General features: G+C 44.9%; 6 protein-coding genes; 1 reads left to right on the top strand and 5 right to left on the bottom strand.

Moving 5' to 3' along the window:
* Nucleotides 1-5,776: 5,776 nt before the first annotated feature.
* Nucleotides 5,777-6,739, bottom strand: GSBLH_T00000730001 (uncharacterized protein; the record flags this gene model as incomplete). XM_013038979.1 has 2 exons in its annotated part: nt 6,517-6,739; nt 5,777-6,485 (listed from the first exon to the last, which is right to left on the bottom strand). The coding sequence occupies exon 2, from the start codon at nt 5,981-5,983 to the stop codon at nt 5,777-5,779; it is 207 nt and encodes a 68-aa protein (XP_012894433.1). The 5' UTR covers nt 5,984-6,485; nt 6,517-6,739.
* Nucleotides 6,740-11,739: 5,000 nt separating this feature from the next.
* On the top strand, nt 11,740-12,585 carry GSBLH_T00000729001 (uncharacterized protein; the record flags this gene model as incomplete). Its single annotated transcript, XM_013038978.1, has 1 exon — nt 11,740-12,585. One exon carries the CDS (start codon nt 11,740-11,742, stop codon nt 12,583-12,585), a length of 846 nt encoding a protein of 281 aa, XP_012894432.1.
* Nucleotides 12,586-17,083: 4,498 nt separating this feature from the next.
* GSBLH_T00000728001 (uncharacterized protein) lies at nt 17,084-18,216 on the bottom strand (the record flags this gene model as incomplete). Its single annotated transcript, XM_013038977.1, has 5 exons — nt 17,084-17,472; nt 17,503-17,749; nt 17,779-17,974; nt 18,006-18,140; nt 18,173-18,216. The coding sequence occupies 5 exons, from the start codon at nt 18,214-18,216 to the stop codon at nt 17,084-17,086; spliced, it is 1,011 nt and encodes a 336-aa protein (XP_012894431.1).
* A 1,341-nt stretch (nt 18,217-19,557) lies between these two features.
* On the bottom strand, nt 19,558-19,848 carry GSBLH_T00000727001 (uncharacterized protein; the record flags this gene model as incomplete). Its single annotated transcript, XM_013038976.1, has 2 exons — nt 19,558-19,686; nt 19,717-19,848. 2 exons carry the CDS (start codon nt 19,846-19,848, stop codon nt 19,558-19,560), a joined length of 261 nt encoding a protein of 86 aa, XP_012894430.1.
* An 838-nt stretch (nt 19,849-20,686) lies between these two features.
* On the bottom strand, nt 20,687-20,920 carry GSBLH_T00000726001 (uncharacterized protein; the record flags this gene model as incomplete). The annotated part of the gene is made up of 1 exon (XM_013038975.1): nt 20,687-20,920. The coding sequence occupies one exon, from the start codon at nt 20,918-20,920 to the stop codon at nt 20,687-20,689; it is 234 nt and encodes a 77-aa protein (XP_012894429.1).
* A 1,492-nt stretch (nt 20,921-22,412) lies between these two features.
* GSBLH_T00006109001 (uncharacterized protein) lies at nt 22,413-23,985 on the bottom strand (the record flags this gene model as incomplete). The annotated part of the gene is made up of 8 exons (XM_013038974.1): nt 22,413-22,600; nt 22,631-22,955; nt 22,997-23,065; nt 23,099-23,422; nt 23,446-23,519; nt 23,552-23,596; nt 23,629-23,889; nt 23,934-23,985. 8 exons carry the CDS (start codon nt 23,983-23,985, stop codon nt 22,413-22,415), a joined length of 1,338 nt encoding a protein of 445 aa, XP_012894428.1.
* Nucleotides 23,986-24,615: the final 630 nt, after the last annotated feature.

Here is a 24,615-nt window from a genome sequence, read left to right as displayed (position 1 = left end):
ATAGCGAGCAATGTTGTATCAATGTTGGGAATGTACGGACTATCTTCCATTTATTAGGGAGGAACTTCGTGGGAAGCCGAAGGCTTCCCGGGGCAACGCAGTTGCCCCTATTTACTTTGGTTATCACGACATCCGCGACGCCCAAAGTGAAAAAGGAATCTATCACACATACGTCTTACAAGAAATCGCAATCGAAGACACTATTCATACTCTTGATCTTGATTTGAGTTGCCGTGAGTGATATGTACGAAAACATATCACCATTTTTGCCCTCAAATTCATTGCTCGTACCAGTTACTACGATATCGATCGTTGCATCCTTGTATTCGCGAAGATCGGCACAGGGCACATTTCGCAGATCGATCTTGATAGGCTTCTTGTCGTTATTCACGATCTTCTTGTTCGGACTCAATTTCACTTTGAACTGGATCTCACCTTCGTATTCACTGTACGATCGACTATCTCTCTTCGTCTCATCAAGAATTCTTTTGAACTCTTCCGATTGCTCCTTGGGCAGTGTGATGGAGAAAGTGTTGAACAGTTTCTTCTTGTCTGTTTCGAACTTCGAGTTGTCACCCACGAAAACAATGGTAGCATCGGTGATCTTGCAGACATACTTAGCCGATTCGCCATCTCTTTTGAATCCATTCGAAGTGAGAGACACATTGGAAGCATTGGAAAGATCGAAAACCTGAATCTTGTTGCTCATATCTATTTATATTTATTTATTGAAATCTTTAAGTGATATTAGTTATGGAGGCATCTGCGATGCCTCCCGAGGCGACGAAGTCGCCTCAAAGTTAGCCTTACGCTTGGGGAAGCTACGCTCCCACCGTGTTGGCACGGATCATGATGAGGTGCATCTGGATCGTCGCTGCAACATCCTCTTCCAACTCGATTTCGAACTGGATCTGATTCGATGCTCGCATCGGGAACCACTCGGCCAACGGGAAGGCGAAGATGCGGAACTGATTCAACCAGGTCTTGTACGTCAACAGCGTGTCGTACTCGTCGGAACGACTATTGCAAAGATAGTCCATCCATTCGAAGAAAGTGTGATCAATGCCGTCGGGTGTGTTCGTGTTGTCCACATTGATGATACGCTTCTGTTCACCAGCGATGTTCAAGGAGATACGTTTGAATCGCACATCAAGGAGTTCCGAGAAATCACCATCGTCGTCCGTGAACATCATGAACATCATCTTGACGGGGAAGTTGACCAGCACACGATCATCGATGAATCCCTGCCCACTTGGAATACGGAACGTCTTGGTCATGATCTGATTCTTCACCAACTGAGTGTCCTCAGGATCGAAGGTCGAATCATCGTTCGTCTTGTAACTGTGATACCAAAGCGTGCACGTATCGAAGTACACACCGGTGAAAGCCGTGGCTGATGGAACAGCGTCCGGACTTGTAGCGGTATTGATTTTGCCAGCATCGATGTAGAAGTATGCATCGTCGTTCGTGGGATAGATCTGAGCATCCATCTGCGTGAGATTGATGAATCGTTCCTGAGAACAACCTTCGAAGATGTCTGCAAAGTTCACATTGATCGTCGTGTACGCCGTGGTCGAATTGTTGGGCTGTACGAACTTGAGCATGTTGTAGAACAACTTCCCACCATAAGGTCGACCCAGGATGGCCGCAGCTCTCTCGGTTTCATCGTCAGTATCGTAGTCCAATGCATCGTAGTAGATGTAGGACAGCTCCTTCAATCCTTCATTCACCACATTGTTGTGCTTGTTGTCCGTGAGCGCATTCAAGAGTGACCGGATCTGGCCGATGTTTTCATTGTCTGCACTCAGAGGCAAGGACGCCAGGTTCTCACCATTCCAATAGGTGTATGTGACCTTCGTGTTGTTCACAATGCCCGACATGTTCTTCTTCACCGGAACATAGAATACCTTGGGTGAACCTGTTGCGTTATTTGCCAATCCGGTGATCTTGAGCTTGAAGGTCATTCGTGACTTGTAGAGATTGAAGTACACGTCATCACCGGATGGTGCGATCGTCCAATTGATCACATCGGTTGACTTGATATTATTGGACTGATTGCTGAACACAATCTGCGATTCGTAGTTATGCACAGGAGGAATTGTAGTAACCATTTATTGTAGGGAAAAACTGTTTTCTCTCCTCCATAGTAAATGGCAACACCAACACAACCTGAGAAACTTGTATATCTCCAGAACGGTGTCTTCAAGCGCAAGGAGATGACGAATGGTATCCAGTACTACTCGGACGGCTCATTCGACACGTTCGCATTTCCGTCGACCAATGGCAACTACGTGCTTACCAAGACTGACGATGTGTACACATGGTCGGTCGCAGGTGAAGATTTCACTTCCTTGGATAACTCGTATTTCAAGGACAGCGATGGACAATCGATTACCATTCCAACCAATGGAGCTATTCCCTTCTTCAAGAATAACTCGGCGTTCGGAGCGATCAATCTGCCAGAAAGTGGTTCTTTCATTCTCACGACTGACCCGGATAGTGGTCCTTCATTGGAAGCGTTGACGAAGCCCGTGATTTTCGAGGCACTCGAACTTACGAGCACGTCGGACTGGTATGCGATACCGAACTGGAATTCGACCAAGAGTGATTCGAAGGATCTATTCTTACCAAGTAAGCCGGGAACGTTCTTCCTTTCAGCCGATTCGAACAATGACTTCCTGTTCAACAAGGTCACACCAAGAAGTCTTTTCCATGAAGCTCTAGGAATCGGATCTGATGGGCAGAGAATCGTCACCTACTGGAACGATAGAGCCTATGGTCTACCACTGCCAACCACGGCAGGCTATGCGACATTCAAGGTCGAGAGTAGCAATGAGAGTCCAATTCTTACTAATCTCACGCCTGAGATCGTCTACAAAGACATCCTCGGGTGTACTAGCAATGAAAAGTGTCTCGTGTACAACAATGGGACCAACGTGTCCAAGCTAACAATCCCATCCACTGCTGGCAAGTACGTCATGGAAGTCAAAGAAAACGGCACAGTCTCGTTATCACCCACATCGGCTAAATTGAGTAAGACATTCGAGTACACCTCCTGGACAAGTGGACACCAGGTTGTTAGCGAGGCACTCACGTCGGAAGGTTCAGACCTTTCTGCACCCATCAAATTGGAACCCAATAAGACGTACATGATCACCATCGATGCCGTACTTCGTTGTGACAACTATGAACAGGCACTTGTAGGATTCACGAGCGTGCCAACTCTCGTAATGGGTGTCGAGACAGCTACAATCATTAAAGCAAGCTTGAATAATCCAGTGCCAACAACGACATTGAGTAGCACGAACATATTCACATCAGTACGTCCTATAGATATGAAAATTCAAATCTTACGTTCTGGAGACACCACGATCGAACATTACTTCACTCGACTGAAGGTAAGCATCATGGAACTCTAAAGTCAAAGTGAAAAAGGAAGCCATGGCTTCCCCGTTTTTACTTTGGTTTGCTTGGTAACCGTACATGAAACTTGTTAGCCTTGGATTCCATGTTCCACTTGGTCAACTCGTTCTGGTCATAGACAACACCATCAATATAAATATCAATCGTGCCATCAGTATGCAAAAACACACGATGACCACTGATATCATAGATCTCATTGTTAATTCCGTGTAATACGTCAAACTGAGGATGACATTTGGAGTACTTGTCCTCATGGCATGTAATCTTAATTAATCGTTCAATGTCAGGTGAATAGAAAAACACAATCGGTGGGTCATAGTTCTCATAGTAATATCCATTGTTAGGATCTTCGACAAATGAGTTGATCATGTCATGCACGTATCGCCGCGCAATCTGCTTTCGTTCCTCAGTAATCCAGGAATTCATTTCTATTTATAAATACATTATTTTACTTTAATTTCCATCAGGCTAATCGTGATATCGCTACCACTATCATCCTCGGATTCATTCTTCTCCTTATACACGCACAGGCAGTGACATCTGTCCTTGCATTTCGAGTCAACAACCAGTTTATGATTCTTTTTCCTTCCCATCCATTTCCACAACCCTTTCAACCATTGAATAAAGCGGTTCATTTATGAATGAGATCAAGGAACTATGGAAACCAGCCAAGAGAAAAGGTGCAACTCGAGTGATCATCAGTGGATTCAAACGAAACATATACTTCATCGATCTCATCGATTTCTCTTCAAAACAACACAAATGGATACAGGAAGTATTGGGAAGACAAAAGTCCACAGGATTCCACAAGAATCGTGGATACAAATATGTCCTTGTATGCATTGATGGATATTCGAAATACCTGATGACTCGGAAACTGAAGAGCAAGAGTGCTACAGAAGTCACTCATGCGATGAAGGATATCATTCAGACATATGGTGAATCACCAAAGCATATTTGCTCGGATCAAGGTACCGAATTCACCAATGCCATCTTTCGTACAAACATCTTGAACAAGTATGATATCACCATGTATCACATGGATTCAGCGAATAAGGCAGTACTAGCTGAACGAACAATTCGAGATATCAAGGAAGACATCATGGTTCCTTCCTTCCTTCCATTCAATCAATCGAAAGGTGTATGGTTCGACTTGATCGATGGTGCAGTTCGTCGACACAATGGAAAGAAGAACAGAGACATCGGATATACACCCAATGACATTTGGAACAACAACATCTTGTACACGGAGAAAACAGAACCATCCAACATGACAGCAAAGGACACAACACCTCAATTCAATGTTGGTGATTATGTTCGAGTGACACGAAGACCTCGCATTCTGGAAAAGCGATCATTGACGAGCAAATGGTCTCAGGACTTGTATCAAGTTGTTGACATTGACAATCGATTCATGCCATTGATGTACGAAGTGAAGAATGTGGAAAACGATAGCACACAGAAGTGTTATGATTGGGAACTGCTGGCAAGCAAATGTAAACCACAACCAGCACCGCCTGTCACTCGATCCAAGAGTGATAAGGAACCCAATGCATTGAGAGAGGCAGCAAGGTCACATCGAGCCATTACGAGGAGTCAGAAGAAACAGAAGAAGAAATAACAACAACAACCTCGCCCAAGTGTTCGAAAATGATCGTGATGCTCTTCACACCTCTCAGACATACAAGAGAAGGGATATTCGTGAATGCAGAGATCGTATGACTCTCACTTGTCCAATCTATTCTACTTATCAGTTTGGTATGGGAAAGGGTCACAAGATTGTTGAGTATATCGATGAATGGCACATCGAGCAATCACACACCATCCATTGAAACACTCACCTTGTATCCCTTACCCACAATCGATTCGATGGAATCACAATGTTTGAATAGGGCATCATTCTCATTGTAACATGGAATCGATGTGATCGCCAGATATAAAGCAGAAGATCATTCGAATTGGCTTTGATTATTGAATGGTTGAGTGGATGTGTGTGTATGTTCAAACAGTGTGGCATTATTGACTTTCACAAAACACCCAGAAGGTATCGTCCATGAATATTGATGAACGCCATCCACTGTCTCATGCACGAGGATATGTTTACCGTCCTTCTCTGGCATATTGATGAGCATGTTATCGAGTTTCTTGAACGTGTAATTGTTTCCATTGCTGCTGAATATGTACGACATTGATTCAATTAACTTTGGTTGATTTGTTTCATAGTGTTTGACACATACACATCCTTCAAACAAGCTCCATTCATATTCGAATATGTGAACATGTTGAGTGAGAAACGAGCCAAATCAAACACCACGGTGAAGAAGCATCTCTACAAGTTATTGGCAAAATCGACCTATGGTAAATTCGTGGAGACTAAATTGAAACGAATGAAAGAGAAGTTCGTCACCACATTGATCGTGTCCATATTATTGAATTTTACTTGATTGGGTTTGAATAGCACAGTCATGGACGTGATATAAGGATCCTTGAACATGGAAGGGTTGATCCATTCGAATGCACCATTACTTGGTGAACCTTGAATGAGCATGGAGTAATGCATAGGTAATCTCTATTTAACAAGGGATGGGACGCGAGGTGATAAATGGTGCGATGTGAATAAGCCTATTTTTCGACCTTATTCATATGAAGAATAGAGATACAAGTTGCCCCTGTGAGCAACAAGAAACACTCGTTGCCAGGGATTAGAGGGCGACTTTGATCGGAATCATATTTGTGCTTTCTTCGTCAATTACTTTCAACTAGCACAACTTCAGTAAGGTATTCAAGAAGATAGATAGATATCAATGTCTATCTTCTATATACATATCTATATATCTGAAAAGTAATAGTTTGATTGTTGCTTCCAACAAATCAGCCAGATATGTCTCACAGCTTGATATTGGACAACTACTCATTCCCATAGAGTCCATTCTTATGGATTTCAGCTTTATCATCAACAATACTGATATCACTATTAGTGAGTAATTCTATTCATCCTAATGAGTTGGGAACCAAAGCATTTCACTTTCATCAACCAACTCAAGCAACAAGTATTATGTATACTATTGTTATTCATGCTCGTAATAGAACAACATTGTGAATCACTTTGTATCCCTATTGAAGTGGTGTACAATTCGATCCTTCCTTTAAATAGGAGATATTCTGCATTATTGGGCAGGTGGGGGATACTATAAGGAATAGTATTCTCTGGCAATATAACAATCTCTGATAGGTTCAGAGTGCATCAAAACGACAAAAACTGCACACCAACTATCCAAAAACCTAGAAACAGTGGAATATGAATATATCTCTATTTGTTCGTATAAAATATATTATGTATTCTACCTTATTTTGCTCAGTTCTTCAACGACACACACACCTTTCTCACAAACTCTACTATTCGATTCTACTATACACATATCACCTATTATTACTATAAATGATAACCCAAAAACTGCTTATCGCTAGCTTTTCCATTTTCATTCCTATCATCATCTTCTACATACCCTATTTCTTTCTATCCCATCTAGAGTAGATTTCAAATGAATAGAACGAAAAACAAAACGCTTCCACTGGAAACAACACTCTTCGATCTATTCATTCCACAATATCCCATTTCCGCTCATCTCATTCCACTTCACAGTAAAAACAACTCCCTCCCTATTCGAAATCTATTCTTCCACTCATACCCAATTTCAACACTATTTTCACAATTGCACAATTCCTGTGTATTTTTGAAATCATTTGTTTTACAATAAAAGCTATTAGCTTCGTCTTACTGGGTTTGAATGTATTTAAAATTTGGAATTGGACTTGTATGTCCTGTCTTTTGTTTTGTTTTCGGACTTGTATGTGTTTTTGTGTGTTGTGTTGTGGGAGTGTAAGTATTGTAGCTGGGATGGGTTCTGTCCTCAAGTTGGTGTGTTTGAAGAAGCTGGTGTAGTGTGCGCTATCGTTACTTTGCCTAAACTGTGTGTGTGAGATATGCATCGTGAACGCATTCAATACCATAATGGCGGTGGACCCTGGTTCCATTTTTGCTGTGTGGAATGTGTTCCGAGTGAGGAATTTCTGTACTTCAAACTGTGTAACGTGGCGAACCCATTCATGCCATGTGTGACCGCGGATACATGGAGATAACTTGCAACGTGGGAGGTATCTGGGACAGGCACGACGTTCTTGCCTAGGATAGCTGTTCTGTTTCTCGTATTTTCATTTTCATATTGTGAGGTGGTAGAGTGTGGTAGAGAGAACGGATTTGCGATGAGTGAAAGGGCAAACAATGGGAGCAAGAGCTGTAGGTTGGTAGAAGCGGAGCGTGTGTGGAACTTGGGAGAATGGGACAAGAAGGCGGAGTATGCGAACTGCTGTGGATACGGTCCTCGCCTCTGATTGATGCGAGCCGAGTGAACTGGAATGGCCAGTGGGAGCAGGCGAGTTCCAAGACGGTGCAGTTCTGCATTTGTGGGTCTGTGGAGCATGGGAAGGTGGAGGTGTGCGTGGTGCGGGCGTGTGGGAAGTGGTGGAATGGAAGAGAGGTGAGGTGCGTGGCGGTGGTGTGCCCCGCGGACGAAGCGGCGGGGTAGCCGGAAGGGCACTTGGGGCAAGTGTTGGATACGAAGTGCGATGTGGACTAGTGGGGCATGATCACGGATGGGTGCAACGCCTATCAGCAGTGGGAATCGATCGATCGATCGATAGGGGACGAGCTCCTGCCAGCCCATCCTGCCGATGCTGCGCTGCGCTGCGCTGCGTGGCGGGCGATGGGGCGAGGGACGTGGCGCTGTGGACGATGGGAGATGGGAAGCAATCCACGATGTACTGCACGAGCAATGTGGGCGTGGGCGAGGTGATCAACGACCCATTCGAGCCCATGAACATCCACATCGTGTTTGAATTGGCCGAGGCCACGTTCTCCTATCCCACCACCGCGATCTCCATCTCCGACTACACCATTGGGTTCGCCTTCGATGGCTCCTTCCCGCGGTTCTGCGAAGGCACGCACGCTCTACATCAATGCCAACAGGTTGGTGTCCCGAAACGGCCTCCCCTTCCCCGCGGAAACCCTCATCGCGACCTTCTCGACCCGCGCCGGCGTTCGGTTGGCGTTCGGTTGGCGTTCGGTTGTCGTTCGGTTGTCGTTCGGTTGGCGTTCGGTTGGCGTTCGGTTGGCGTTCGGTTGGCGTTCGGTTGGCGTTCGGTTGGCGTTCGGTTGGCGTTCGGTTGTGGCCTGCTCGGATTGTGGAGAGCGCGATTGGTATGAGGGAAGTGGAGTAGACGCCAGCGCTAGCGCAGCGTGTCTGTGCAGATGGAGGTTCCCTGGAGCAGTGGCATCTCCGATGAAGCCCCGATGGATGGCCTTGATGGGCAGCAATGTGCAGAGCCAGTTCTTCGAGACGCGCTCCGTGTTGGTGGCGGGCGCCATTGTGAACAGCGTGATGGCCATCAGCTGGCGTGTCCGCAAAGGCGCCTCCTGGTCCGCCTTCGCGTCCTTCTCCGTCTACCGCCCCGTCGTGCTGCTGCCTGCCTCCCTGCCTCCCTCCGCGCCCGTCGTGCTGCTGCCGCCTTCGAAGCCACGCAGGTGCGCTGGGTCTGGTGGTGGTGCGAGCTCTTCGTGCAGGCCTTGGTTGGCTCCCACTCCCAGCTCTTCGCCGCCGACGCGCTCCTCCAAGAGGGCGACGTCCAGCAACCCGAGCTCTCTCTCTCTCTCTCGCTCTCTCGATGCGTGCGTGCGTGGCCTACTGGGTGCGCGTGGCGCTGTGCTCCGCCGCGTGCTCCATCCTCTCCGAGGCCTCCTCTCCCATCACCCTCGCCGCGTATGTCGTCGCGCCCGGCGCGGTGCAGAACCTCGAGGTGGCCGCGCTCTCCTCGACCTCGCTGCGCGTGCAGTGGGCAGAGCCGGCGGAGCTGGGCGGCGCCAGCATTCGGTACTACGTGGTGCGACGCTCGTGGATGGCGTCGATGGCCGTGATCCAGAGCGAGAGCGAGAGCGAGAGCGAGAGCGAGGTCGCCAGCACGAACTGCTTCCTGGACCTGCAGAGCGTGCAGAGCGTGCAGAGCGTGCAGAGCGTGCAGAGCGTGCAGAGCGTGCAGAGCGTGCAGAGCGTGCAGCACGCGCCCATCTATCTGAGCGTGGCCGCGTTCACCGGGTATCTCTCCCGCCAAGAGAAGATCCCCGCGGTTCTGTATGCGGTGTGTGTGGAATCAGGCGGAGGGCATTGAGTGGGACTGTGCGATGGCGATTACCGGATCCTTCCATGATCTCTGCACCGCCACGTGCGAGCTTCGCGCTCCCGCGACTTCCTCCTTCCTCCTTCCGCCGAACCGTCTGGTTCCCCGCGGGACGCGATGTGTGGGACGTGTTGGAGGGTGGGATCCCCGCGACTTCCTACACGCTGGAGTGCGTCCCGAGCGAAGTGGGCAGTGCCGAGTGGCTGGGCAGGCAATTCGGAGTGTCCACGATGGCCACGTCGGAATTCGTTGGGTGTTGGTGGTGGACGGCGAGCCAACCTCCTCGCTCACCGGTTCGCTCTGGGTGTGGGTGTGGGTGTGGGTGTGAGTGAGCAGGAATCTGGTGGGCGATGGGGTGGGGTCCGTGGCTCCCTACGAAGGTGTGCAGAGTCGACCGGGCTCTCTGGATCTCTTCCTGTCCAACTGGGCGCAGAACGCCACCGTGGTCTCCGTCACCCAGCCCCTCCGCCTCCGCCTCCGCCTCCGCCTCCGCTTCCTCTTCGCCTACGACGTGACCGGCGCGCTCATCCGCGCCCACCTCGTCGATCACGCCTGGTGCGCCGTGGGTCGCGATGTTTCCACGTTTCCACGATCCAGACCGATTTGACAGTTGCTGAGAGAGAAATGGTTGCGGTGTTTGGTTTGGAAGATGGATGGATGGATGGATGGATGGATGGAATTGTAGAGATGTGGAATGGTTGAAGCGTTGTAGGATTTGAATGAGAATCGAAAATGTGTTTAGGAAGGAAAGAAGGAAAATGTAGATTTAGAGTGTGTAGGGTGTTGGAATGATTTAGAAACATGAACAGAATAATCCAGAACGAGGAACCAAACGACTCTAGTTGATAATAATAATAATAATAATAATAGAGTGCTGTGAGTTGATAGTTGAAACAAAGAAAGAAAGATAGTGCATTTAGAGTTAGTTGGTTGGTTTAGGATAAGGAAATGATAGAAAATGGAGTGAATGGTTAACGATGTGCGAAGATAGGTTCTTTGTGTGAAAATCACTGGATCAAAACCAATTTCCATTCCATTCGATTTGATTTACTAGTTTTACTAGTTTGAATTGCTTTCAAACCCAGCCATTCCCAAGTCAAAATGATTTGGCTAGAATCATGGATGGATAGATTGGATTATCGAAATAATAATAATGATAATATAGACTATTTAGACAAAGTGGAGTGAACAACCAAATCCTTGCTTCATAACACGATTTCACTATGATATCATAAATATACAACCTATACAGACATAGTAGACAACAAAATGGACTTTTCCATTCTGAGTGTTTCCAAACAATCCTGATATTATAAATATTATAAATATCTATACCTCCGAACTATTTCAACCACAAAAATGTGAACAAAATGATGCGAAACACAAGTGAGTACTTCACTTGGAAATCTTGGATCCAATGTGTATATGGTAGCACTCTATCATAATTTATTAATATGAAGAATACTTAGGTGTACGGAAACAAACTGATCTCTCTGTTTTCTTCATAAATTCTTTATATTTGGCTACAAATTACGGATTCAAAGAGTAGAGGCTAAGAATATGTGATTATAAATAGGTAGAATGGAAGAACTTAAGGGAAGCGAATTTCTCCTGGACGGTTACATAACGCTTGGTGAAGCAAAGGAAATCACTATTGGAGGCTGCAACTATAGCCTCCAATGCTATCAAGGCGATCACGAGGATGAATACACGTTGACGAGAGCTGGGAAGGTTTGCCTATTCCAAAATGGCATACTGAAGATGTGCTACGAGGTGGATGCGGACGAGAACGAAATCGGCGACTTTACCCGATTTGATAACGGATGTGTCGCATTTGTGCAATCTTTCGACGAAATCTGGGACAGAAAGAATTTTCGTCGTATTATAAACCATGTCCGAGGTGAGCGAATGGAAATCTATTCGCATGCGAGTGATCACCTGATTTATCACGGTGAGTTCAACGATAAGCGAGAACGAGAAGGATGGGGCATCCAATATGACGAAAAAACGGGTGCCATGCTGCTTGAGGGAATCTGGAAGGGGAACAAGCTGGCGGAGATCATCCGCAAGATCGAAGGAACTCTTATGATCGAGTTCAAGCGAAGCGGGAACAACACCATCGCTTCGAATCGAATTCCCCTCTATGTGGGTGAATTCGTGTATGATGAATCGAAAGAATCGTTTCTTCGAAATGGTCGAGGATACTGGATCGATGAAGAAACTCGGATTGCTACTCGCGAAGTGGAATGGAAAGATGGAGTGGAAGTGAGTGGAAGAGATCTGTATGATGGATGGTACACTCGATCCACAACTCCAAAACCCAAACCCAAACCCAAACCCAAACCCAAACCCGCTCCGATGCCCGTGCCTGCTCCTGCTCCTGCTCCTGCTCCTGCTCCTGCTCCTGCTCCTGCTCCAAAACGCGAAGAACCTGTTCCTCTTCGATTCAGCGTCACTGGATCTACAAAATGGACCGATGTGAGTTTGCAAGTGACCGATTTGAAGATTTCATCGAATTGCTGTAACGATTTGAATGCATTGGATCTGAATCGATTCGAGTGGCTACGATCTATCGAAATCGGCGATGAATGTTTTGGCTCAGTGGAAACATTCAAAATCGATGGATTGAATCGATTGAAAACTATCAAAATCGGAAGCAATTCATTTACTCAACTGAAACAAGAGTGGCTTAGCAGCTATCACACCACTGAAGAATGGGATTCAAAGGGCAATAACCAATCGAAATCATTCCACATATTGAATTGTGAATCATTGGAATCCATTCAAATTAGTGAATTTAGTTTCAGTGATTTTGCTGGAGACTTTGAATTGAAGAATCTACCACAATTACAATCCATTCAAAGTGGTTCATTCAATTTCTATTATAGTTCATTTGTGGTTCGAGGTATTGACATGATATTGAATATTTGAATGATGCATAGATCTTCCAAATCTACAATCCATCACATTAGGTAATGGTGCATTCTGTTTTTCCTTATCAACAATAATTGAAAGTATTGAATGAATTCGAATGAAATGATTGATGTAGATCTTCCATCATTACAATCCATTCAACTCGGTGATTGTGCACTTCATGGAAGATCATGGGATGATTCTTGTTCATTGACACTTCGAAGTAATAATGAATTGATTGGTTATGATTTGTTTTGTAGATCTTCCAAATCTAACATCACTATCATCTTGTCTCTTTGGATATAGTTTCCGTGAACCTCGTGTAGTGACATTGGCAAGTATTTCTGAATATTGAATATTGATAGTATTTAGATATTCCAAATCTTCAAAATGTCAAGCTACCTAATTCATTCGAGAAAGTTCGATCGAAATCAATTTCGAGTATAGTTTGATTGATTTGATTTGATTCATAGATGTTTCTTCCATTCTCGCTAGACTTGTCCATTAAATCAAACATTAAATCTCTAATTTTGATTTGATTTGATTTGTTCAGTGATTCGTCATTGTTTAGGAACATTTCCATTGATTGATTGATTGATTGTTTGTTTGTTTGTTTCAAACCGATTCTTGATCACAATTCATGATTCTATAATTATCAAAATATCAATCCTACCTGATTATTATGATGTTCTTCTTTACCATTTTAACAATGATACTCAATTATGATTGTTGTTTCAATCAATCAATCATTGTTTTCGATTATCATCATTATTATTACCAATGACCCAATGATCACATATTGAACATTCACAAATGATGAATCCAATCTACCAATAATAATAATAATAATATACAAATGATGGTTTGAATAGGTTTGAACTAGGATTTGTTCAATATTGATAGGAAACTGCTTGCTTCGAATAATCATAATCAAAATCGTGAATAATAAGATTGGATTTGATAGTGACACAATGGAATGGTTGGAATCGATTGATATTGGATGATTATTCACATTTGTGAATCCATTGTTAAATCGGTAGATAATACAATACAATACAATAGAATAGAATGATTGATATTGAATTAGGATATTGATTTTGACTTATTGAATAGGAATCGATCACTGTATACATAGAATAGAATAGAATAGAATCAAATAGAGGTGAAATGGATAAAACAAGGCAATGAAACTAGAATAGAATAGATTGAATGAATGAATGAATGAATGAATGATATCCTTGTTACTGATTTACAGATCATTGGTTGTGAGTAGTGTATTGAGATTGTCAATCATATCTTAGATAAGATATCATTCATTCATTCATTCATTCATTCATTCATTCATTCATTCATTCATTCATTCATTCATTCATTCATTCATTCATTCATTCATTCATTCATTCATTCATTCATTCATTCATTCATTCATTCATTCATTCATTCATTCATTCATTCATTCATTCATTCATTCATTCATTCATTCATTCATTCATTCATTCATTCATTCATTTGTTTTCATTTCAGTGTTGAATTGCTGAAATCGTATCGAATCCAACTCCAATATCACAATCAATCACATTTCCATTCATTTCGATTCTCTCTCATTCACTCTTCATTATCATTATCACGTATTACATTCATAATAAATAACTAATACATATCATTGAATGGATTAAGATCTTAAGCAATGAATACTATTTCTTCTATTCTTTTCTCCTTTCTTTCATTCATTCATGGTACAAACCATCTCCATGCTATGCAATCTTTGTACATCCAACTCATATTCATTCAATAGATTGTGACCAATTACACAAATCATTCCAGTACAATTCGATTCACATATGGCATACAATCTGTGATAATATCTATGAATCATTCAGTTCCAACCACTATATACCAATCATTGTGCATTCCAACTAACAATAACGGAATTTACTACAAACTCCAATCATTCATTCATCGATTGGTTATTCCAGTACTAAGTATCAACAGTATTGTTCCTGCTACTCAGAATTAGTTATTTTATGAAAATGGATTTAACAGAATCAAACATTGTGTTAAACCAATGAAATGACAGAATCGTGTTTGTCTGGATTTTGTTTGTTTTGAAGCAAAACTATGCATGATCTATGTAATTCGTTTCAGGATGTGCTAAAGCAGATCCCTGTGAAATATCATCATTTCAGCTATTGTTTGTCGTAATTTGTGAAAATGACTTCATTTCCATTGCTACTTCATACATATGTTATTTTCTACTATTCTATTACATTCTAGTATTGTTGTTGTTTTCATTCATACTGGCCATTTCTGATTATTCCACACTTACCTATCTTATTTTGACAGTATTCTATTCCATGGAGTATACTGATAAGCCAAAATATACAATCAATCACAAATACTCATTATTCTATCTTTTCATATAGATGGTTAATATCAGCTATTCACATTTTCTTTCAGGATACTGTCTTTTTTATATTCGAGTTTACTCATACACTCTATTCCCTAACTCTAATTTTAAACTAGACCAGTAGGATTGTTTTTTTCAATTTAGAATCATAATTCTGTATGAATCTTCATGCAGATTACATCATACAATCTGCAGTAGCATGAAACAATACGTATTTTTTGTTTTTCAGATATTAGTTTATTTACCTCATGTATAGATCTAGATCATCACATTCCTGTATTGTACAGTATTGTTGAAAAACATAATGAAATTCAGCAACATTTGTAAAAAGCAAGCATTTCATCCTTAATATCTCTATTAATGTGTAATCTACATTCGTTTTATGTTTTAGAACAAGCATATCCTTGCTTTCATTTACTGTGAGAATTTGCATTTTATTATGATACAATTGTATTATCTTGATACATTTTTGAAACCCATAACATAGACATAACTATAATATTGTGTAAACAAAAATGCACCATGAAAGCAGTATGAATATCCTCGCACCCCGCACATGTATAATAATCAGGTACATTCGATATTCCAAGCATGTTCATAATATATATTGCCTTAGGGACATCCAGAAATAATGTATTTATGACTACAAACACACACAAAGCACTCAGAGAGTAAGTTGATTATTTAGCTGCTTATTCAATTATACCCATGAGACCTTATGATATTTTCAATATTCGATTGTTCCTATTTATACCTATTAACCATTGTTGAAAAAGTTATAACTCAATTACCTCCATTCCATTATAATTGTTTACATATATTCTTCCGTGGTTCTCGCTTTGAAAATAATATAACTAGTATTATATATCTTGTGAGTTTACATTTCATTTTCGATAAAAATACTATGCATTTAATTGAATCAAGTCCAATTTAATACCAATGAAGAGATTAAGATAAATGAAATGGCAAAGCAATCAGTAATGGGGAGATGACTACACAACAATCATGATATTTAGAGTTCATTTTCTATTGCTTAACTAACATAAAGATTATGTTTCCAGGTGAATACTACAAGATATTTCTTTGAATGATGATAATGAAATAGACTTGATTGAATGGTTAAAAGAAAGGAATAAACTGTATATTCAGAATACGATTTTCAATGAACAATAGAGATATTCATTCCCCATTTGCATTAATAACAATTCATTTGTTCATAATTAGATATGAAATAAACAAGCAGTTATAATCACAAAGATTCCATATATGATAAAATGAATGGTATAGCAAGTGTGACACATTATTTACTAATGGAGATATGGGAAAGAATGCTGAAATGGAGCGAAATGTTAATTGTAAATAATAAAAAGCTTAGATATTCAAGATGCGATGAATTGCTACAAAAATATTATGTTTCATAAGACGATTTTCTTTATCAAAATAAATTATATTGTGCTTTGTATAAAGCAAATTTACGATATTTACATTGATTTTGTATATTACAATCCAATATTACCACAGAATGAAAATGATAGATCGATTCTTTGGGATCCAAACACATTCCATCAATTATACCTTCTCTCTATTGCCATAATGGCAACAATCTATTCATTTCAAAAGTTGAGAGCACTAACACAATTAGTAATATAGGGAAATTGTTGTTCAAAGATATTCAAAGGATAGCAAAGTATAAAAGTACTAATGACTTCGAGTAATTATCGTCATTCACCCCGTTTTAAACATCATCCATTTCCCCTCCATTCTATTCCTTCCCCTTCCTTCAAACACGATTTCCAACAAACACTCCATTCAGAACTAATTTTTTGTCTCTTTGCGTTCACCGTTCCCAGATCGATCGTCAGATTCAACTTGAATCCGCTGCTCGGCGCTACACCCGCCGATCTCCCAAAGAACGAAACGATCGACGGCTGCTCGCCTTCGTTCCCGTCCACCTCCCCGGCAGTTTCCCTGGGCGTTTCCCTGGGCGTTTCCCTGGGCGTTTCCCTGGGCGTTTCCCTGGGAGTTTCGCCTGAACCATCGTCGGGAGTTTCACTCGGCGGTTTCTCCGTCGATTCGTCCTCAACCGGCATCATGGCGGGCGTTTCATCCTCAGAATTCACCGAATCCAAATACAGTTCGTCCTCCAATTCCTCCTGCATTTCGCTCTATTTCTGGAATTCCAAAAAACGCCACTACTTTCTCAACCAACTCGGAAGCCGGTTTCTCCCTCACAAATTGCAAAATGTCGGAAAACGGGGTGATTTCTGCAATTCCCAAATTCGGGACTTTTTCTGCCACATCGAGCAAAACTTCGATGTGGTGATTCAGAAGCGCCCACTGGAAGAAATTCCGCAGCGACGCGGCCAGAAGCGAATCTTTGAGGAGAATTTCCGGCGTCGTCAACGCGTACACAAACCTCAATAAACCGCGGTGAACCAGAATCGTGGAAAACCACGACGATTGCAGACCGATCCCCACGGACAGCAGCCGAATCACCGCTACACGGAACCCCGTTTCCCCGTTTCTACCACACCGAATGACCATCGAAACGCTGGGCACACAATCCATCGGCAGTTTCATCATCAGCGTTTCGAGGAGTTTTCCCGCGGTGAACACGCCGCGGAGAAAGGTCTGGTGGATGGGGAGAAACGCGGTGACGAGCTCGATGGCGAGAAGCGTGGCGTTTACCGCGGTATTTGGCGCGTGAAGGAGCGCCTGCTCGATAACGGGGAAATAAACCGCGTAAAACTGCCGCAGATTCAGCCGGTCGTCGAGCTGCGCTTCATTCTCTCGAGCTCTCCTACGTTCATCGTCGCGTCCCGGCCGAACAGCGTCCCCAGGATCTGATACACGCTCTGCTGCACGCCCAGATCCTCGCTCTCCAGCAGCAGACCGATCAGTTCGCCCAGACAATCGCACGGTTCCCCGCGGGTCTTGCTCAGAAAGAACGAGCAGCAGAACGACGGGTTCAGCCGGCAGATCCGCTCGATGATGAGCACGCTAAGAAAAAAAGGCACGATTTCTGGAATACATTTTCTGGACGATTTCTGGCTTTTGATGGCCGGACGCCAAAATCTGCGCGCATTTGTCCAAAATAATGGGTTCTTTTGGAATGACAAATTTCTCCTCGAACTCGTCTTCGCTCTCCTGATACCCGCAGAACGCTCTTCAGTTATAAAACGCCCTCTGCATCCCCACTTGAACAGCGCGATAACCGCGGTTTCGTCCACCACCGCGGACATGTAGAAAAGTTCGTAAATTAAACCCACGATTTCCGTCAAATCCTGCGTCGGATCCAGGAGTTTCATTCTACGGGACATCCCCGCGGGGAGCTCTACATCTGGGCGGCGTAGCGGGGATCGTCGCAGAGCTGCATGAGGATTTTTTGGATGTTTTCGTTGATTGCAACCGCGATTCCGGTGTTTGAAACGCCCACGATGTCCGGAGAGACGGCGTCCTAGCGTCGAATAAAATGCAGAAAGGAGCTACGCGGATGTAGATAAGACGGAAGGTGATGTGGATGAGGTCGAGGAGAGAGTGATCGGAGATCGAAAGGACATCATGGTAATGAATGTGGTGTTCGAATGTGGAGCAGTGATCTGCGTGGATTTCTAAGTAGTTATCGTTGTAATCTATGGAATAAGGCGACACGGGAGAGAACAAACAATTCAAAATGTTGAAAACGCGGAGATAATTGGAATTCCCGAAAAGGAGGGTATTTAGTTCGGGATCGTTTTTGGCTGCTATCAATAATAACCACTGAACGCGCAGAAACCAACCTAGGAACACAATGGCGAGAGCGAGTTCATGGACTGGAGTGAGGTCTTCTAAAAGAATGCTCGTTTCTGCGATTTCTAAGAGTTCTTTGAAATAGGAAGCGTTCTGATTCGAAATTCACAAAGCAAAATGTACATTTTCGGTGAATCGGGCAACGACATAAGAGAGGTCGGGAGGAGTGACGTTCAGGAGGGTTAGAGCGATTTCCGAAAGATTCGCCATCGAAACGTCGGGTAGAGAGAAGGAGGTGGGCGATTCCAGAGCTACTTGCTGTTTGAGCTCTATTTCATTAGGCTTTCATTATACTAAGCAATATATACGAGATAAAATGGCACTGGAACTACTCACTGCGCGAATTTGCTTCCTTCCAGTTAGGACACCCAACCATTTGTACATGATAGTGTTACGATAATCTTCTGTTAGGAAGCTGAGCGCATATTCGTGATCTTTGTCTTCCGACCACTGGATTAGACACTCTTCGCATAAGAAATGGCAATATCCACTTACTATCATTTTCTTGATATACAATATCTGGATGAATCAGGATTTGTCGAAGCACTTGCTGAATTTCTCCCACTTTGTGAATTTCAATCATTTGATCGCCCTCTTCCTACACCTGACTCCGTTCCAAAAGGGTCACTGTATCCATATTTAAAAGAACGATTCCCATACATTCTTCCTTCCACTCTCCATCTTCCATCAAAACATAGAGCTTTGCCAGCCTTCTATCATTCTCATCAGTCATTGTGCCTCGCAGGAGAGAAAGAAAGAACAAAACTATTGCATTTCCAACAAACATCGCCAAACTATTCCTCCTTCCTCTTCGCCACCTCGATCCAAATAATCAGCCCGACCGCCACTATCACCACCACGCTCACAATCGTCAGAATCGTCCAACACTTCCTCCGCGACGATCGCTGGCTCGCCTTCGCCTTCTACCCCTCAAAACCCGATCACTCCCGCACCATAATCTGTCTCACGCCCTGCTTCGACTGCTCCGCGGCAGACGTGACGTTGGCCTCGATGTCTTCGATCATTTCGCCCTGGTCTGCGATCATTTCCGCCAAATCTTTGAACGCCGTTTGCACCTGGTTCATCTCCGTGGACAGCGCCAAAATATCTTCGTGTCGCTCGCGGATGAGCAGCTCGTTGTACTGCAGGTTCGCATTGCTCGGATTCACTCTACAAGGAGGAGGACTGCATCATCCCGACTTGTCGAACTTGTTCTCCACTTCTTCCGTGTCCAGATAGGCAGAGCTGCTAGGAATGAGCGAAATTTGGGTCAAAATAAATATACACGACAGGCTGGGGAGGATTCTGACGGATGTACTCCTCCGCTTTATCGATCAGTTCTTTCATCTGAAGCGCCTTCTTCTCCTTTGTGCGACGCAGCTCGGAGAGTTGTTTGAGCATGTCTCGCTAACGATGAATCGAATGGCAATGACAAATACGTTCTTTCCCTTTGTCTTTGCATATTGGTCCATTTCGTCCAAGTGCTCGTTCAGTTTCGATAGCATAGACTGCAAATCACGGATGGCCTTTTTCCTTGTATCGAGACACAATATTTGGTGCTTACATCTCTGTTCGCAACTGCTGATTGTCGACACGCGTTCCCAAATTCTGGAACATACGATTCAGTTCGGTGATCTTCTTATCCAGGTTTTGAAGATCGATTCGAATATCTTCCACCGAGGTCGACAGCTGGTCATTATTATTTCCTTTCGGCCTGACCCTAACACGTAAAAAACACTTCTTCAAAAAGTACGGCGTTCTATTATTCATAGGGGCATATCCCTTATTTGATCTTCCAGCAGAGAAATCTCGAAAGCTCATACGCGGCACAGAATGGATTTTAAAGAATTCAATTCCGAACTTTCATTTTTACATCAACCAGAACCGCGGGAATTCAAACAATTTCTGCAACAAACAAAACAATCAAAACACAATATACACTACGCAGATCGGCTCGTCGACGCCTCCGCCGCCTCGACTCCAGCCCCAGCGTTCGTTTCCTGCACCGTATCCACAACCGATGTGGTTTCTCCGCCCTCCATCGAAGCGCCATCGGCATCGGCTGCGTTCGGCTCTCCTTCCTTCGCCGAATGGCTCTTCTGCGTCGGCTTCAGCGAGTTGAACATCCTCTTCACCGGCGAGATCACTTCTACCCATCATCTCCATCGCCATCATTAACTCGTTTCGATCTCCCATTTCCCTTTTTTCCCTCCGTTCGCCTGCAAATCGCCGCTTCCTACGCTTCCCACGTTTCCTGCCGCCGCCGCGTTCTCTCCGCTCGCGCCGTTTCCGCTGTTTCCACTTCCCGCCTCCGCGGGTTTCGCGGGAATTCCCGCCTTTTTCTCCCGCCTTTTTTTCTTCTTCTTGTCATCTTCGCCGTCTTCCTCCAGGATTCGGTTCCACGCGTTCTTCAGACGCGTACTCATCGAAACGCCCTTCGATTTGTCGCGGTTTTCAGACTCGTTTGGCAGCTTCTGGAAACGCACCGAAAATTCCTCCGAAAAAACCGCGGGAAGCGCAGGCGTTTCATCGTCACCGGTTTCCACGGTTTCTCCTGTTTCGACAGAACGGGGTAGGAGGTCCCGCGGGGATCGGCGATTCTGCGCGGATTTGCCGGTCAGTTCCGCGGGAATCGGCGATTCTGGGGAGCCAATGGGGTGAGGCGTTTCATCGTCGTCGCTCCCCGCGGGGATGGCGTGGTAGAGAACGCTGTCGGAGTCGCTGGGCGGGAAATCCGCGGGGGAGGGCGTGGCGCTGGATTCCCCCGCGGCAAAATCCTCGTAGGGGACGCTGGGCATTGCCGAGGTGGAGCTGGGCATTGCCGGGGCCGCGGGCTTGGGCCGGCGCGCCAATCCAGTGAAGCGGGTGAGGGGATTGAAACCCCCGCGCTTGGTGGAACTGGGCATTGCCGAGGGCGAGGTGGGCATTGCCGAGGGCGAGGTGGGCATTGCCGAGGGCGAGGTGGGCATTGCCGAGGGCGAGGTGGGCATTGCCGAGGGCGAGGCGACGGGTTTGTCCACGGCTGAGCCAGGAGCAGCGCGGTGCAGCGAGGAAGCGGGGGAAACGACGCGCGGAGCAGGACCGGAAGAGACAAGAATAGAACCACTGGAAGAACCAGGCAGAGAGGCATTGGTAGAGCCACTCATAGAGCCACTAGTAGAGCTATGCACAGAGGCAGGCACAGAGGCAGGCACAGAGGCAGTAGTAGAACCATTGGTAGAGCCAGGCACAGAGGCTACAGAGTGATAAACAGAACCAGGCACAGAACCATTGGTAGACCCATTGGCAGAGCCATTGGCAGAGCCATTGACCGAAAACTCTCTTGCCTGCTGGTCCGATCCGCTGGTTCCTTGGTCTTTGTCGCTGGGTCCCTCGCTAGAGACAGCGCCGATGGCTTCGAGGGGCGACACGGGTCCATCGAAGAGTCCGTTGGACCCACTGGACCCACTGGACCCCTCCTCTCCCTCCTCCTCTCCCCCGCGGGGCCTCCTCCACTGCACGCTCCCATTGCGCTGCCTCCACTCCTCGCCCACCAGCAGCGAGTTCGACGACGACGTCGGCGCCAGCGTGGGCGTCGCCTCCGCGTCCGCCTGCACCAGCTCCGCCAGCTCCATGCGCTGCAGCGTCGCGCCCAGCCGCCGCTCCATCTCTACCAGAAACCTCCTTCAAAATAACGCCCACCCTCCTCGTCGTAGAACGAACTCCCCGGAGAACACGCGCACAGCCCCGCGGAACGACTCTCCCGCGGGAATTCTGACGGACTCGCTAGCTCGTTCTCCGAGTCGCTCGGAAGGTTCCACGGATCCACGGTTCCACGTTTCCACGAATCATCCCCTTCTATGCATCGGAGAAACCGTGGAAACTCACTTTCTCCGCGGAGCGTTTCATAATTCTTCCCGGAAGTTTCCGCGGTTTTGATGCGATTCCCGCTTTTCTTCTTTTCCCGCGCTAAAAACGGCTTCTTCTTTTCCCGCTCTTTCGACACGGGCGTTTCATCGCCAGGGAGTTTCTTCGCATCTTTGGCGGGCGTTTCATCGTCTTCGGCCAATCGTTCTTTTCGAAGTTCCTCCAGGCGTTTCCGTCGCTCCTCCTCGCGGAGTTTCATTTCGTATTCGCGCCGCATGATCTGAAACGCCTCGTATGTCGCGGTTTTTACGTAGTTCGCGAGCGTTTCATCGGCTTCGCGCAATTGCTGCAATGCCACCTTGGGTGAGAAACGAGGCGAACGCTTACGATAATTTGCGTACGGAGCTGGATCAGTTCGAAAATGAAGAATGGAACGCAGAGGAAAAGATACAGCGACTGGACATCATGTCGAGCATCATCATCTCCTACGTGCAGGCCAAACTTCTCCAGCATGGATGTCTCGATGAGCTTAATCACGCGGCGACGGCCTTCGTACAGCTCGCCGAGCATGGTGCCGAATGAACTTAATTCCGAGAGGAGCTCGGCGGGCTGCGGAGGATCGTGCGATTCCGACTCCGGGAGCGAAGGAAGCTGCGAGTAGTCGTCGATTAGCGATTGCAGCTCCGCTGGAGAGATTTTCCAGGCATCGAATTGATCGCGGAAGTTTGCGATGACGAGAATGGGGATATGAATGGGAACGCTCGTGACGTTTTGTTTGAAGTATTCGATGGAGTCGAGCTGCGAGGTTATCCACTAATAACAGAATGGGAACGTACATTGCGAGGATCGAGAAGGAAAAGACAGGCTTGGCATCCTTGATACACATTGACGTTTTTTGCGTCCACGCCTTCTATGAGTGAGAGATGCGGAGAGAGGGAGAACCGAAAATGTAGCTGCCACTAGCTACACTGCCTTTCTTTGTCATTTCTAGAAGAAAGAAAAGCAAAGGCAAACCGTACCAGGAAGCTTGTCGATACTGACTTGATCTTTTTCAGATACAGAAGCTTGATCCACTACATCCCAAATTTCAATCTGCGAATTAAAAAGTAGCGAAGAGACAGCAACCTTAACTCGTTCTTTTGTTTGAGGATTCGTCCAGTATGCTTGTGTTGTATTAATTTCACTCGAGGGAATATATTTGTCGGGACACGCATGGCCTTGGAAAACTTCGAAGAGACTCGTTTTACCCGTACATTTCATTCCTCGAAGTACAATTTTCACTGCAAATTAGGGGTTCCATAAAATATGCAGCTTACTGTGGTACATCTCAGATACACCTTGACGTAATGAACCTCCTTTCTTCCTCCAGAACTCATCTAAAAAAGGCTTACTGATATCGCTTCCCATAGATCAATCTTTGGAAAACGAAAAGGTAAAAACAAAAAACTCGTTTTATAACAAACAATCCGACTTCATTGATATTAAAAAATTAAATTGATTTTCATTATTCCTATTGAGTGGTAGTAAAAATTAAGACGAAAGCTTAGATCCGAGCTCGATCAGGGAGTAATAGGACGAGACAACCATTATCAAAACCGACGAGAGGAAAATAAATCCATGCATAAAATAACCTTTAAAAGACAGAGTATCCTTGAACAGGAAGTAGTGAATCATCACAGGAATAATCATCGAAGTCACCACGAAAGCGAATCCTCCGAGTGGAATGAAGGAAACAAAACGATCAATACACAATACATAGCAAAAGAGAGAGAGAAAGAGAGAGAGAGGACAAAAGGCTACGAAGGAAGCCAGGGAATGGCAGAAAGAAAGCCACGTTCAATACAAAAAGAAAAAAGAAATCAATGAATGAATTCCAAATCATTGAATCAATTCCACATCATTGAATCAATTCCACATCAAAAAACAAGAAGCAATAGAAATCCAATACTCCCTCACTCCTCTTCCACACACAAACAAACACACAAACAAACAGCCACAACGCGGAT

This window comes from Blastocystis hominis, assembly GCF_000151665.1.
Source record: "Blastocystis hominis, Singapore isolate B (sub-type 7) whole genome shotgun sequence assembly, scaffold_1".
NCBI classification, from domain to species: domain Eukaryota; class Bigyra; order Opalinata; family Blastocystidae; genus Blastocystis; species Blastocystis hominis.
Note: the sequence above shows the minus strand (reverse complement) of the source record. Positions and strands in the feature narration are given on the sequence as shown.